Source organism: Leuciscus leuciscus (genome assembly GCF_965113295.1).
Source record: "Leuciscus leuciscus genome assembly, chromosome: 23".
NCBI lineage: Eukaryota > Metazoa > Chordata > Actinopteri > Cypriniformes > Leuciscidae > Leuciscus > Leuciscus leuciscus.
In genome coordinates, this window is record NC_138747.1 from 31123667 (window position 1) to 31137248 (window position 13582).

Genomic DNA, 13582 nt, shown 5'->3' on the forward strand with positions numbered 1-13582 from the left:
TATTGAAAATATCATTTTAATTTTACTCCGCAGTCCGCTCAGGTGAACGAAATTACTAGCTTTAATTATATAAATGTAACAAATTATTATAATAAATTATTATTATTACTTGAATAAAGATTAGTTCATCCTGCTGATCGAGATCATAGACTAAACGAGCCAATAGTTGGAGAGCTAGGTAAATGACCCAATCAAGGCACAGCTATAAATGCAAGCTGAGTCTAGTTAACACCACACTTTCATAATGGATTCAAGACTGGATAGACCTGGTGAAGTCCTAATGCATTTACAAATACACATTTTGACGTTTAAATCAAATCTAACCATACTTTTTCCCAATTGTAAGCTGTTTTCACGTATAATGAAACCCTGCTTGTTTTGTAGAGCTGACTAGGAGCTGTGAGGGCCCGTCGATGTCTGACTTTGACAGAGGGTTTTGCACGGACCAGAGTCTATCTTTATCAGCGGTTTCGTCCGACGGGTTCCTGAGGCCGAGTAAAGGTGTTGTGCTGGAGTATTCAGAGCCCAACCCGTGCCTGAACTACTCCACGAGTCTTCTTTCACCTTTAGTTGCCCTGAAGAACATTCTCTCCCCGGGCAACAGTCCAGTGCAAGGCAAGTCCTCCACGCCCTACGAGAGGGTGAAGGTTCAGAAGCCGATCCTGGGAAGCTCGCTGGACCTGTCCTGCGTCGACCTGACCTCCACACACCCCTCATGGGAAGTGTCCCTCGTGAAGGCCATCGTCGAGAGCCCGAAGTCATGTTTGGAGTCCACATGGAGTCCCATTAACCCCTCGGTGCCTCCTGAGATCTCGCTGTGGGCCGGCCCTAATGTTTCCGGGGATCTTCAGCGCTCCTGGAGGGAAATGGTCTGGCAGGGATCAGGTCAAGCTCCTGCAATCCCGGATCTCAGAGAGGAACAGAGTTCATCCAACTTGGCCATCTGATGGACGCCCTGCTTTAGGTGTGTATGCATGCTAATCAGTGTTGGGGAACGTTACTTTTAAAAGTAATGCATTATGATATTGCGTTACTCCCCAAAAAAACTAACTAACTGCGTTACTTTTTACTTTGTAAAGGCCCTTTCTCACCAAAAATGAAAGGAATGAGCCTCAGGCTGAAGGAAATGCATGTTTAAACCTTTAAAATAATTCAAATTAAAGAATAATAGGATACAGGAGAAGGAAGTTCAACACTCTTATTTCTAAATAATTAGAACGGGACAGGAGAGATGTCAGTCAATAAATGTAAAATGAACTAGTGTTACTCGTTTTAAAAAGTAACTTTGGATATTTTGTTGTAAATTGAAAAAGTAATTTATTACTGGAAAAAGTAATCTGATTACATAACTCAAGTTACTTGTAATGAGTAACTCCCCAACACTGATGCTAATACTAATCCTTGAAGTAATGAGGTTGTTCTAACGTTCTGCTTTGTTTTACAGATGATGTGATGCTTACTAGAATGGCACCTGTGATTTATGTAAATGTATTTGTACTTAAAGTGTATTTATTGAATGTTTCATTAAAGTGTTGAAATGCCTTGTATTCATTGTAAGTGTTACAAACAATCTACTGAAGATTGTATTAATTGGGGGTGAGAGTGAGCTTCACACTGCAAAAACAAGGGAAATGAGAGTTTTGTTACCAAGTATTGTCTTGTTTTCCAGTCTTACCTCAAGATTTACTTGAAGCAAAATGACTAGATAAATTAAGACATTAAATTTTGATCTCTGAAGAAAAGAAAAAAACCCATCAAAATGAGTTCATGCTTAAAATAAGAATATCTGCCAGCGGTGTCCGAGAAATAAACTTGATCCAAAGGGGGAAAACAAACTTGATCCAAAGGGAAAACAGGATTATTTTTCTGACCTCACTGAGAGTCATTTGTTCTTGTTTTAAAGCAAACTCAATTTTGATCAGTTTTTCAGAACGCAGGACTTGGGCAGTTTTGTTTCTCAAGTAAATGTTTAATTAAAAAAAGCTATTTGTACTAGAAAAGACTGAAATCCTGAAGACTTTTTTTTTTTTTTTTTTGCATAAAGCACTTAAATGACTTACACAGCAGTGGATCAAAAACATGTTTTGGTTTCAATGTTCTCTGTCATGTGCCAGTGGAATAAAGCAGTGGTTCCCAACCCTGTTCCTGGAGGATCCCCAGAGCTGCACGCTGTAGGGCCGTTTACACCTGAAAACATTGTGTTTTGGCTGTTCATTTACACAGCATCAACAATTTGAAGGCCTGAAAATGCAAACGTTTGAAAACCGGTTTCTGAAAGCAATCCTACTATCATCTCCGTGTAAACTACACTAACATGAGTTTGAGGAAACCGTGGCGTCATGTGTGTTATGCCTTCAGTCTTCAGGAGTGTAGTGTTTCTGGATCCATGTGAACGGAAACGCTGTCATCTGTATGTGAAACACGCAAAGGAAAAATGTTTCCCTTATTAACGACTCCAAGACCTGGAATGAGTGTCAGATAAGAGACATCACAAAGTTTGAAGAATGGATTTGGATGCCAATGTGTGTGTATACAAATATGTTCCAACATGAGAAAAAGCATATATTTATTGAAAAAAACTCAATGTTACAAGAAAGCTTGTGACTTCTTTAAACCATAGGCTTGGAAAGTTCAGATGAGCCACACCTGACTGTGTGTGTATATGGTTCTACTGCAGTTTGAGTGTTTATATTGTGTATATATACACACACACACACACATCTCCAAATCAAGTCCTTGCTCCACGGTCTGCCTGCTTCAATACATGTTGAATCTTGCTTCTGAGGTGTCGATATCATGCTCCTTCAGGAAAGAGAAAAAAGAAGCAATCTTAAAGCCACCATAAAATCAAAATGGACAATTCTTGTTTTTCTTTTAAATGGAATATTGTAGTGTTTTATTATACTTTTTTAAAATTATTTTATAAAAAGTGTTAAATTATTACTTGTTCCAGAAGCCGTTTCATTACAATAGGGAAGAAAAGACTAACGTGGCTTCCCTTTCATGATGACTTATTGTTGTAATTTTCTCCTGCTCATTTACAGTTCAAACCACAAATTATTTTCTATCTTCCGTCAAACACAAAAAGAAATTTTGGCCAGAATGTACAAGCTGCTCTTTTCCATAACTCCATAAAGAACCAATAAAGCATCACACAAATATCATAAAAGTAGTCCTTAAGGCTTGTGTGTAACATTATTTAATCTATAGTAATATTCTATAGTATTTTAAATGAAATTTAAAGTCCCCCTGTTGTCAATAAAAACTCATCTTTGATCACCAAAATGAAATATTTAAACCTTTTTTTTTTATTTGTGAAAAAAATGTCCTCTTGCCTTATCTATATCTTGAATGTAACTCGACACCCTTGCCTCATTTAGTATACGTGGTTCTATGGATATGCAAATGAGCCCCGCCTCCACTCACTCACTCAGATCCACTGGTTGACGATCACACGTTGATCTGATTGGTTACAAGGTAGTTTGTGACGTCAGAAACACCAGCGATTTCAAAGCGTGTGTTTGAGACTGTCTTTGGTTCACTGCAGTTTTAAGGAGAAAATACTCAGCAATGCTGTCGACTTATGAACTTACACATGGTTTGTCTTAAAGCAGATTAAACACACCACATAGACACATAGACAAGGATTTTCACCACAGGGGGACTTTAAGATCTCAGGCACTTTACAGTATAAATCACCATCCACTTCTTACGTTGTGTGGAAAAGTGGAAAAGCTCAGATATTTTGCCTATCCTTTCCTTTTTATGGTTCACAGAAAAAAGAAAATCCTACAGGTTTGAAACATGTGGGTGCATGAAAATGAAATCTTTACATTAAAGACTAAATGAATGGCCAAATTAAATGGAAATGTTTATGTGTCCAACTTACTACATTGAGCTTCTTGAACTCCACCACCTGGAAGAAGACGTGCTCCAGTATGTGCTTGGCATCTCTTTTGTCCTTGTCCAACTTCCCTGTCACTCCTAAGATGTCTCCACACTTACGTACATAAAACTCAAGATCATCATCAGTACCTTAGAGAAGACAACGCAACCATTACAAATCGCCAACCGCTCAAACTCGAGACAACGACAGCATTACTAATGGTTCTGTGCATTCGGAGCCAATGGTAGAAACTCACATTTGTTTGAGAGCTGAGCCAGCCTCACTTTCTCAGAAGAAAAGGTCTCGTCAAGGTCAAAAAGGTCAAGCATGGGTGGGCGAAGGTCCCTGAACGCTGGCTGAAAGACCTGAACACAAAACAACGCCTCAGTCAAACACTGATCATCTAAAACACACTTTAAGGCATTTTCAGCAGGGAATAATCAAAGATGGAGTTGAGAAGGAGTTAAAACATTTAGAGAAAATAAAGTCAGTGGACAGTGTGTGGAGAGTTGATGTGATGAAGACGGACTCACGGCCGGTTGCAGAAGAGGAAGAGGAGTTTCAAACTGAGGTGTGATCAGCTGGAGGGCTTCATGTTTTACATTCAGCAGCTTGTAGGCACTAAAAATACAGACTTTCATTAGTTATTAATATTTCAATGCATGTCTGATTGGCCAAGCATTAGTAGTGTAACAATATATCGTGGATAGTGACAATATGTATTGTGTTTATTTCACCCAAATAAAAATGACTGTGTGAGAAAAATAACAAAATTTTCAGAGTTTTAGTGTCAGAACTACATTAAATTACTAAATAATGTTGAATATAATGTATAATAATGCAATGGGGGAATATATCTGTGTGTCCTGATGATGCCAAATGTCTGATGTTACCAGTAAAAGTGTCCTACATTATTATAAATATATCTAGTCAGTGACAGTGAAAGCATGTTCGTCTAAAATAATTCTGTATTTTCAGCTTCAGAATCATGAATATTGTTATTCTGGTGTCTCTATTGTCCTGTGCTTTGGGTTTCAGCACCAAGTCCTATTCATTTACACACACAATGTAACACCAAATTTAACTTTTTAATTAACAGTTCATTTTTTGTTAACCTTTTACCATATGTCTTGAGTTCAGTATCGTGATATTTATCGAATCGTGACATGAGGGTCTCGTTACACCCCTAGCGAACACACAAACTCATGCCCTACGACACTGTTTTCTATCAACTCAAGCACACAAGAACAGTTCAGTGCATGACTGTGTGTGTCTATGTCAGAACACAACATGAAAGCCTCTTTAGGAAATGTGCATCTTACTCCAGGACAGAGGGAAGAGTGTTTGTGTGCAGCTTTAGCAGAGACATGTCAAACAGGGATGTGAAATCTCGCGGGTTCTCGTCTCCCTCCTGCAAACACACTCTCAGACGGGCGGACAGACTCCCGGTGTCCGGAAGCATGGTGTAGTCTGTGATCTGGGGAAAATTAAAGATTGTCAGCTCACAGCCCTGAAGCATGACCTGTGTGTTATATAGTCAGGGCAGATATACACTACTGTTCAAAAGTTTGGGGTCAGTAAGATTTTTTATGTTTTTAAAAGAAGTCTCTTCTGCTCACCAAGACTGCATTTATTTGATAAAAACAAAACAAAAAAAAACAGTAATATTGTGAAATATTATGACAATTTAAAATGACTTTTCCATTTTAATATATTTTAAACTGTAATTTATTCCTGTGATCAAAGCTGAATTTCCAGCATCATTACTCCAGTCTTCAGTGTCACATGATCCTTCAGAAATCACTCTAATATGATTTGATGCTCAAGAAACATTCATTATTATTATCAATGTTGAAAACAGTTGTGTACAATTTTTTTTTCAAAATTCTTTGATGAATAGAAAGTTCAAAAGAACAGCATTTATTTAAAATAGAATATTTTCTAACATTATAAATGTCTTTACTGTAACTTTTGATCAGTTTAACTATTTAACTATAAATAAAAGTATTGATTTATTTTATTTATTTCCCGCAAAAATAAATTTTTAATTCTTACTGACCCCAAACTTTTGAACGGTCGTGTTTAATGTTACAAAAGCTTTAGATTTCAGATAAATGCTGTTCTTTTGAACTTTCTATTCATCAAAGAATTTTGAAAAAAAATTGTACACAACTGTTTTCAACATTGATAATAATAATGAATGTTTCTTGAGCATCAAATCATCATATTAGAGTGATTTCTGAAGGATCATGCGACACTGAAGACTGGAGTAATGATGCTGGACATTCAGCTTTGATCACAGGAATAAATTACATTTTAGCGTATATTAAAATAGAAAACAGTTATTTTAAATTGTAATCATTTTCCACTGTTTCACTGTATTTTTTAATCAAATAAATGCAGCCTTGGTGAGAATGCAGATGGTGATCATCATCATCATCATCATCATCATCATCATCATCATCAGAAGAGACCTCTTTCAAAAACATTAAATAAATCATAATGAGCCCAAACTGTTGAACAGTGGAGTCTTGTAACACAGATATGAAGGTGACCAAGTTCCTCTCCGTTACCTCTGGGTCTTCTGCATCTATCTGGTTGAGAGGAACGCTATCGGTTGTAAGCCACTGGAAAACAACATCCTGCAACGTACACATTATATTATTGCATTAAAAAACAATACATTCTAAACAATAAGCACAAAAGTAACTGCGTTTTAACATGTTATGAAGGACATGAGAGTGGTGCTTGCCCATGCTAAGATCACCACCACAATCCTAGGTGTTAAGTTGCTCAAAGTGTTTGTTAACGTTTTGCTGTGTGTTTGCTAGAGTGTTCTGTCTGGTTCATCTGGTATTGTTCACCTGAAAGGACTATAAAGGCAATAACACATACAAAACAGAGTCAGCACACTCCCACAAAACATTTATTGAGTGTGCTGACTTTTTGTTTTTGTTTGTTTTTTATAAATCTTCAGTCCTGTATTTTAGATATTTTTGGATGTGTGTGTGTGCTTTATATGTTTTTAAAATAATAACACATCTCCTCTGTAAAGGCTGGAATATACCACACAACGTTTAATCTAAACACTTGGCATCATACACTTGCCGACTTTGTAAATGGTTACTAAACAATTGAGAATAACACACTAACAGTCATTCAGAACAACAGACTTGTGCATAAATATGCCCTTTTTGCTAGGAAACGTGTGATAAATGACAACAATGTGTTCAAAAACATGTCTGAGATCATCTGACTGGATGAGAGTCTGTGCACTATGAGAATTCTGTCAACTGTGACTTTACTTTATAAATCTGGCTCTGACTTTCAGTGACAAACTGTCCATAATGGAAATCGGGGCAGAAATCTGGACAAAAGTTGTGTAGTGTATTCCAGCCTTGAGCCTCATGATTTGAGGTTATCATCCATGGCACATACTGTGCAAGACGAGCTACTGTACGGGTGAAAGTTTAGGGTTAGGGGGTTTGCAAAACTACTAATTTGCAATTAATCACACTTTGAACAAACTCCTAACCCTACATTTTCGCCATCAGTATGAGTGACACAATCCTACCATGATTTTACTGTTCTCCTCCTTGTCCAGGTACTGGTCACTGAACATGTGACATGATCCCAGAACTGCCAACTTGCCAGCGTTCTAGACACAAACAGAGACATCTCAGAATAAAGCCCAGTGAGTTAAACACAGGTATGACTGAGTGTGATCATCAGAATGACTGCACACACACCTTAGGCTGATGGAAGGCAAGAACAGGCCTGTTGAGTGGAAAACACACGGATCCAGTGGACAGGACGGCCACCGCAGGCTTCATCACATTTAATGTGGCCCCATAAGGGTAAACGAACGTAAGAGCCCTGTTTAACCATCAAATAAAAAGTCATTACACATTCTGATGTGGGACTTTAAAGCGCCCCTATTATGCTTTTTGGGATATTCTCTTTCATGTGGTGTGTAATAGAGCTGTTTGTGAATGTAAAAGATCTGCAAAGTTTTAAAGAAAGAAGTGATTCTGAACTGAAACGAGTGGTCAGTAACTCCAGTCTCACTTCCTGCTGAATCTGCGTAGGTTTGTAACAGATTTGCATAATGCCAGTCGAACACAATAAACGCTGTCATGTTCTCTAGCGTTCGGATGCTGGAGTTTGGGAACGACATCGTGTGAGACGCTTCTGGAGGGAATTACACCAAATCATTCTGATCACAGACTTTGACTCCGGCGTTTCACATTTGAGATGCTGCGATGCGATTGGTCCACTGGTTAGTCCAGTTATCCAATCACAGCCTCTGCTGAGGCAAAGTCACATGACGTTTTTGTTGCGCATCAAAGGATTTATTCAGTAAATGTGTTTCCATCATAGTTTATTTGCATGTCTTCTTATCAAATAAAAATGTATTCACCTCACTTAAACACACAAGGTTTTTATGTGCATTTTTAGACTTTAAGCGCATCTTGGCGTTTCCATCCAGCATTTTTATGATATATATGAAAATGCACATAAAAATAGGTGGATGGAAACATGATGATGTACTTCCAAAGGATGAGACGAGACTGATACGGTACATTTACATTTACATTTAGTCATTTAGCAGACGCCTTTCTCCAAAGCGACTTACAGATTAGGACAAAATTCAGCGAGTCATCATAAAGAGGCAAAAGCAACAACAACGCAAGAAGTGCTCAAAGTACGAAGTTCAGGTATTATTCAGAGTAGCATAAGCCTGATAAGTGATGTTACAAAGGGAAAGGAAAACTTTTTTTTTTTTTTTTTTTTTTTTTTTTTTCTATAAGGTTAAGTGCTCACGGAAGAGATTGGTTTTCAGCTGTCTTTTGAATGTTGTCAGGGATTCTGCATTCCGGATGAGGGTGGGGAGAGCGTTCCACCAGCATGGAACTGTGAATGAGAATGTTCTGGAAAGTGATTTTGTGGCTTTCTGTGATGGAACCACGAGACGTCGCTCGTTGACCGATCGTAGGTGTCTGGTAGGGATGTAGACTCGTAGGAGTGAGTGAAAGTAGGAGGGAGCTGAGCCTGTGATAGTTCTGTAAGCAAGCGTCAGTGCCTTGAACTTGATGCGAGCAGCGAGAGGTAGCCAGTGCAGAGAGATGAACAGAGGAGTGACGAACAGAGGAGTGACGTAAAACCGTAAGTGACGTAATACGGTAAACTCGTATTACGTCACTCGTAAAACCGAGTGACGTAATACGGTAAAACCGACGCTATTTGTATCACTGAGTATCAAGAGCTGATGAAGATCCGGAGCTGAAATTCAGATATGCTAATGAGCGTTTGGTTTCTGACACGGTCGACCAATCACAACAGACTGGGTCATCTGACCAATCAGAGCAGAGCAGCTCTCAGAGAGGCGGGGTTTAGAGAGACTGAATCCTTGATGGAACCGTTTCAGACACTGAGAGAATAGAGCTGATGCTCCAGTGGAGATTATGAGGAAATAAAAGTGTTTTGTGAGCTTGAATGCATGTAAACCTGTTGTAGGAGACGCCAAAACAACCCGTAATACAGCATTAAAGGGGCACTTTAACTGTAAAACCACTGTATCTCTGTACGGTTGGTAAGACTGGAGAAACTAAAAGAACTGGAAGAGAAATAAACATAGATCAACCGCTGATAACATAAACAGAACATTCAGCTCAAGCTTACTGTGAATTATTCCCTGAATTTTCTTCATCAATCACCCCTGTGACCACTTTACCAGCGGCACGACTGATCTCCCTGGAAAAAAGAAGAAGATTAAAATCATTCAAATCATTTAGTTTCAATATAATCTCCAAACAAATTCACAGAGAAACATTTCAGCACACATGGGAGACACGAACCTGTTCAGAACTCCATTAGACACAAGTGCTTCTTTGGGATGGAAATATTTATAATAGACGTTCCTTATTACTGCATCTGCAAATCCAATACAAAAAAAATTATAAAACCTCTTCCCAGATGAACATATTTTAAAAAATAATAATAATTCAAGATTTTTATGAGGTGGTGGAGGCACCATGACATCATATTAAAGAAAAATAACTTTATAAAATAGTTTTAAAATATTGTTCATAGCATAATGTCATAATGACAAGATATTTGGGGGGAAAAATTTTCTTATCTTGAGATCTTGACTTGAAAAATATGTTTGGAAAAAGATATACTTGTGTCTACGCAAATGTTTTTAATGTGTAAGAAAATTTTCTTTTTATACCACCTGACATTAAATAAAATGTGTTAATTAACATTACGGGTTGTTATTAACATGCCTAAGACTTTTGCACAGTACTGTATATTTACAGTACAGGCCAAAAGTTTGGACACATTACTATTTTTCATGTTTTTGAAAGAGGTTTCTTCTGCTCATCAAGCCTGCATTTATTTGATCAAAAATACAGGAAAAAAATGTAATATTGTGATATATTATTACAATTTAAAATAACTGGTTTTCAATTTATTATACTTTAAATTATCATTTATTTCTGTGATGCAAAGCTGAATTTTCAGCATCATTACTCCAGTCTTCAGTGTCACATGTGACATCCAGTCTATCACATGATCATTCTAATATTCTGATTTATTATGAGTGTTGGACACAGTTCTGCTGCCTAATATATTTGATGAATAAAAGGTTAAAAAGAACTGCATTTATTCAAAAAATATATATATATTTTCTAATAATATAAATCTGCTTTACTATCACTTTTTATCAATTTAACACATCCTTGCTGAATAAAAGTATTGATTTATTTCAAAAAAAGAAAGAAAAAAAATAACTGACCCCAAATGACTGACCAGTCGTGTATATTGCTGTTACAAAAGATTTCTATTTTTAAAACATTTGCTTCTTTTTTTTTATTTGTATTTTTTTACTTTTTATTCATCAAAGTATCCAAAAAAAAGTATCACAGGTTATGAAAAAATATTAAGCAGCAGAACTGTTTCCAACTTTGATAATGAATCATCATATTAGAATGATTTCTAAAGGATCATGTGATAGACTGGAGTAATGATCCTGAAAATTCAGCTTTGCATCACAGAAATAAATGATAATTTAAAGTATAATAAATTGAAAACCAATTATTTTAAATTGTAATAATATATCACAATATTAAAAAAAATTCTGTATTTTTGATCAAATAAATGCAGGCTTGATGAGCAGAAGAAACCTCTTTCAAAAACATAAAAATTAGTAATGTTTTCAAACTTTTGGCCTGTACTGTATATATATGTATGTATGTATGCATTATAAACTACAATAACCATTTTGTTTCAGTTAATGAGACTATGATGTACAGGTGACATTAAGACCAAAACACACTTACCATTGTTTATCATAATGCCAAACTCTTCCAGGAGGAAGTTGATATTAGTGTCATATTTCATTTCTCCTCCTTCTCCGAGCATCACCAGAAGAGCTCCACCACTGTCCAGATACAGCTTAAGAACCTCCAGCTGAAGCACACAGCAAACATACAGCAGTTTCACAGCGAAGCCTCTGGTGGCATTAGTCTGAACTCATCCGTACGTGTGCCTCAGATCCTCACCTCAGCAGCAGTGAACTTCTCTCGAGGGCCTGCAGTGATCCATAGCTTCACTCCTTGGAGCTTCTCCAAGCTGAGCTCCTCTTTGATGCTGAGGAACATGCATAGTTTAGTATGGAAGCTTGTTTCCGCCAAATAAATAAATAAAATCAATTCTGACTTTTTTGCTTTCACAATTGTGTTTATATCTCATAGTTGCAAGTTATACACGTATAATTGTGTGTTTACATCTCACAATTCAGACTTTTCTTTCCTCAAAATCGCGAGATATAAACTCACAACTGTACCTTTTTTAGTTTACATTTCAAAACTTTGACGTTTTTCCTTGCAATTCTGAGTTACATCTCGTAATTCTGAGTTATTATCTTGCAATTCTGAGCTACATCTCGCAATTCTGAGTTAACATCTCGTAATTAAATTCTGAGTTTATTCCTCGCAATTCTAACTTTATATCTCACAATTCTAACTTTCTCGTAATTGTGAGTTTACATCACATAATTCATAATTTAGTTTACATCTTACAAGTCTGAGTTTATATTGCGCAATGTTTACTTTTTTTCCTCAGAATTGTGACTTTATATTTCAAAACTTTACATCTTGCAATTCTGAGGGGAAAAAAAGTCTAAAAAATATTCTGTAGCAAAACAAGCTTCCGTACTTCAGTAACATTGGTTTAATCATCTAGATTGGTCTAATTTGAATATGAAAAGTAAGACTTATCACCCCTTGGCAAAATGCTAGCTGGTCAAACTAGTTTTTTGGGGGGTTAATGGGAACATTCATTTCTAATGGGTATTTTATTAGCATATCTGCAAATCCAACAAAATGTCTGCATAATTCCTGTTTTGTGATATAAATGGGCACATCAACAATGTAGTGAATAAGCCTCCTTCACACCTGTAAACATGTTTACATGAGCCATTTAAGAGATTTCACCTTTGAATCTTCCATTGTGCTCTTAATTTCTTCTGCAAGGACTTATATCCAGAGTTGGAGGTGAAGAGCTCTCGTTTGGATGCGTTGAAAACAACAATATTTCGTTGCTCTTTGTCCATTGCTGGCATATGGATCACAATATTTACAGATGGACAGATAACTGTCTCTAATGCACAAAGCACGATGCTTTCGTCGCTGTTTTCCTCACAGGCTGATGCATGTAATATTTCAATACATTATCGCCTCATGACAACCCCGACGTTGAACGACAGCAACAGCAAGAACTGCAAAATATACATAAACTGTAATTATTGTGGATTATCATGTCACCGTTATGAGCAGCTAGCTAAGCTAGCAAGCTAAAGCTAACAACTCTCGCCACACAACTGATCAAATCTGTTAAATAACGGGAGAATCATAACGCTACGTCATTGTACAAAATGTAAATGCTTCTAAAAAACGAAAAAGGAATAAAAGTTACCACAGAATTCCCCAAAATGTGGTGGCCGTGAGCGATGCATTGTGGGTATTTATTGACAACACAAGTGTAACCAGAGGCGCTTCCTTCATAGCAACTGTGTTTGCGTACTTGTGTAAAATGAAACGGGATATTTTTTTAATTCATTTTTAAAAGTGACTGAGTCAATTATGGATTCCCATTTCCCATATATATATAGGTTATGAGATTTTTATGGCAAACTAAGTCATAACTTTGTATACTAGTTTTTTTTTTAGATCAAACGTTGAAACTACCATTAACCAGGTAACCTTTGAGAAGTTAGCAACACAGCCTATAATAAAAAATAAGTAGAATGTCAGAGGAAATATTAATCAGAAGTGACCTGATAGGATGTGATAACAAAAATATAATTCAGCTTACACGGCTGCCTATCAAATACATATACTGTCTATGATCAAATATGGGCATGCAATATTTGAGTTGAAATTATTTTATTTTACTTCTATATTGAAAAATATTCGGACAAGGAAAAAGTCGAACCACTGCAATAATATTATTCGATATATTATTATTAATATGCGATCCAAGTTACTTCTATTTACTAGAAGCTCTTTATTGTATCGTGATGGTTCGTTGTCTTTCGGTTGCTGAGATAAAAGGTTAATAAACTTAATGAATAAATTTGTCAAATCGATACGTTATATAATTCTCATTTCTATGCAGTTTGTTTTAAAAACA

The 13582-nt window shown here is 36.5% G+C and overlaps 1 protein-coding gene and 1 long non-coding RNA gene across 2 annotated transcripts; one reads left to right on the forward strand and one right to left on the reverse strand.

Moving 5' to 3' along the window:
* Positions 1 to 797: 797 nt before the first annotated feature.
* LOC309488380 lies at positions 798 to 1547 on the forward strand. Its single transcript, XR_014202101.1, has 2 exons — positions 798 to 964; positions 1445 to 1547. It is a non-coding gene; the product is annotated as an uncharacterized lncRNA (long non-coding RNA).
* A 1002-nt stretch (positions 1548 to 2549) lies between these two features.
* ift52 (intraflagellar transport 52 homolog (Chlamydomonas)) lies at positions 2550 to 12964 on the reverse strand. The gene is made up of 14 exons (XM_082156505.1): positions 12866 to 12964; positions 12385 to 12668; positions 11452 to 11539; positions 11230 to 11359; positions 9745 to 9820; positions 9569 to 9640; positions 7636 to 7762; positions 7461 to 7544; positions 6460 to 6528; positions 5209 to 5363; positions 4420 to 4507; positions 4143 to 4251; positions 3890 to 4035; positions 2550 to 2802 (listed from the first exon to the last, which is right to left on the reverse strand). Exons 2-14 carry the CDS (start codon positions 12510 to 12512, stop codon positions 2758 to 2760), a joined length of 1317 nt encoding a protein of 438 aa, XP_082012631.1. The 5' UTR covers positions 12513 to 12668; positions 12866 to 12964; the 3' UTR covers positions 2550 to 2757.
* Positions 12965 to 13582: the final 618 nt, after the last annotated feature.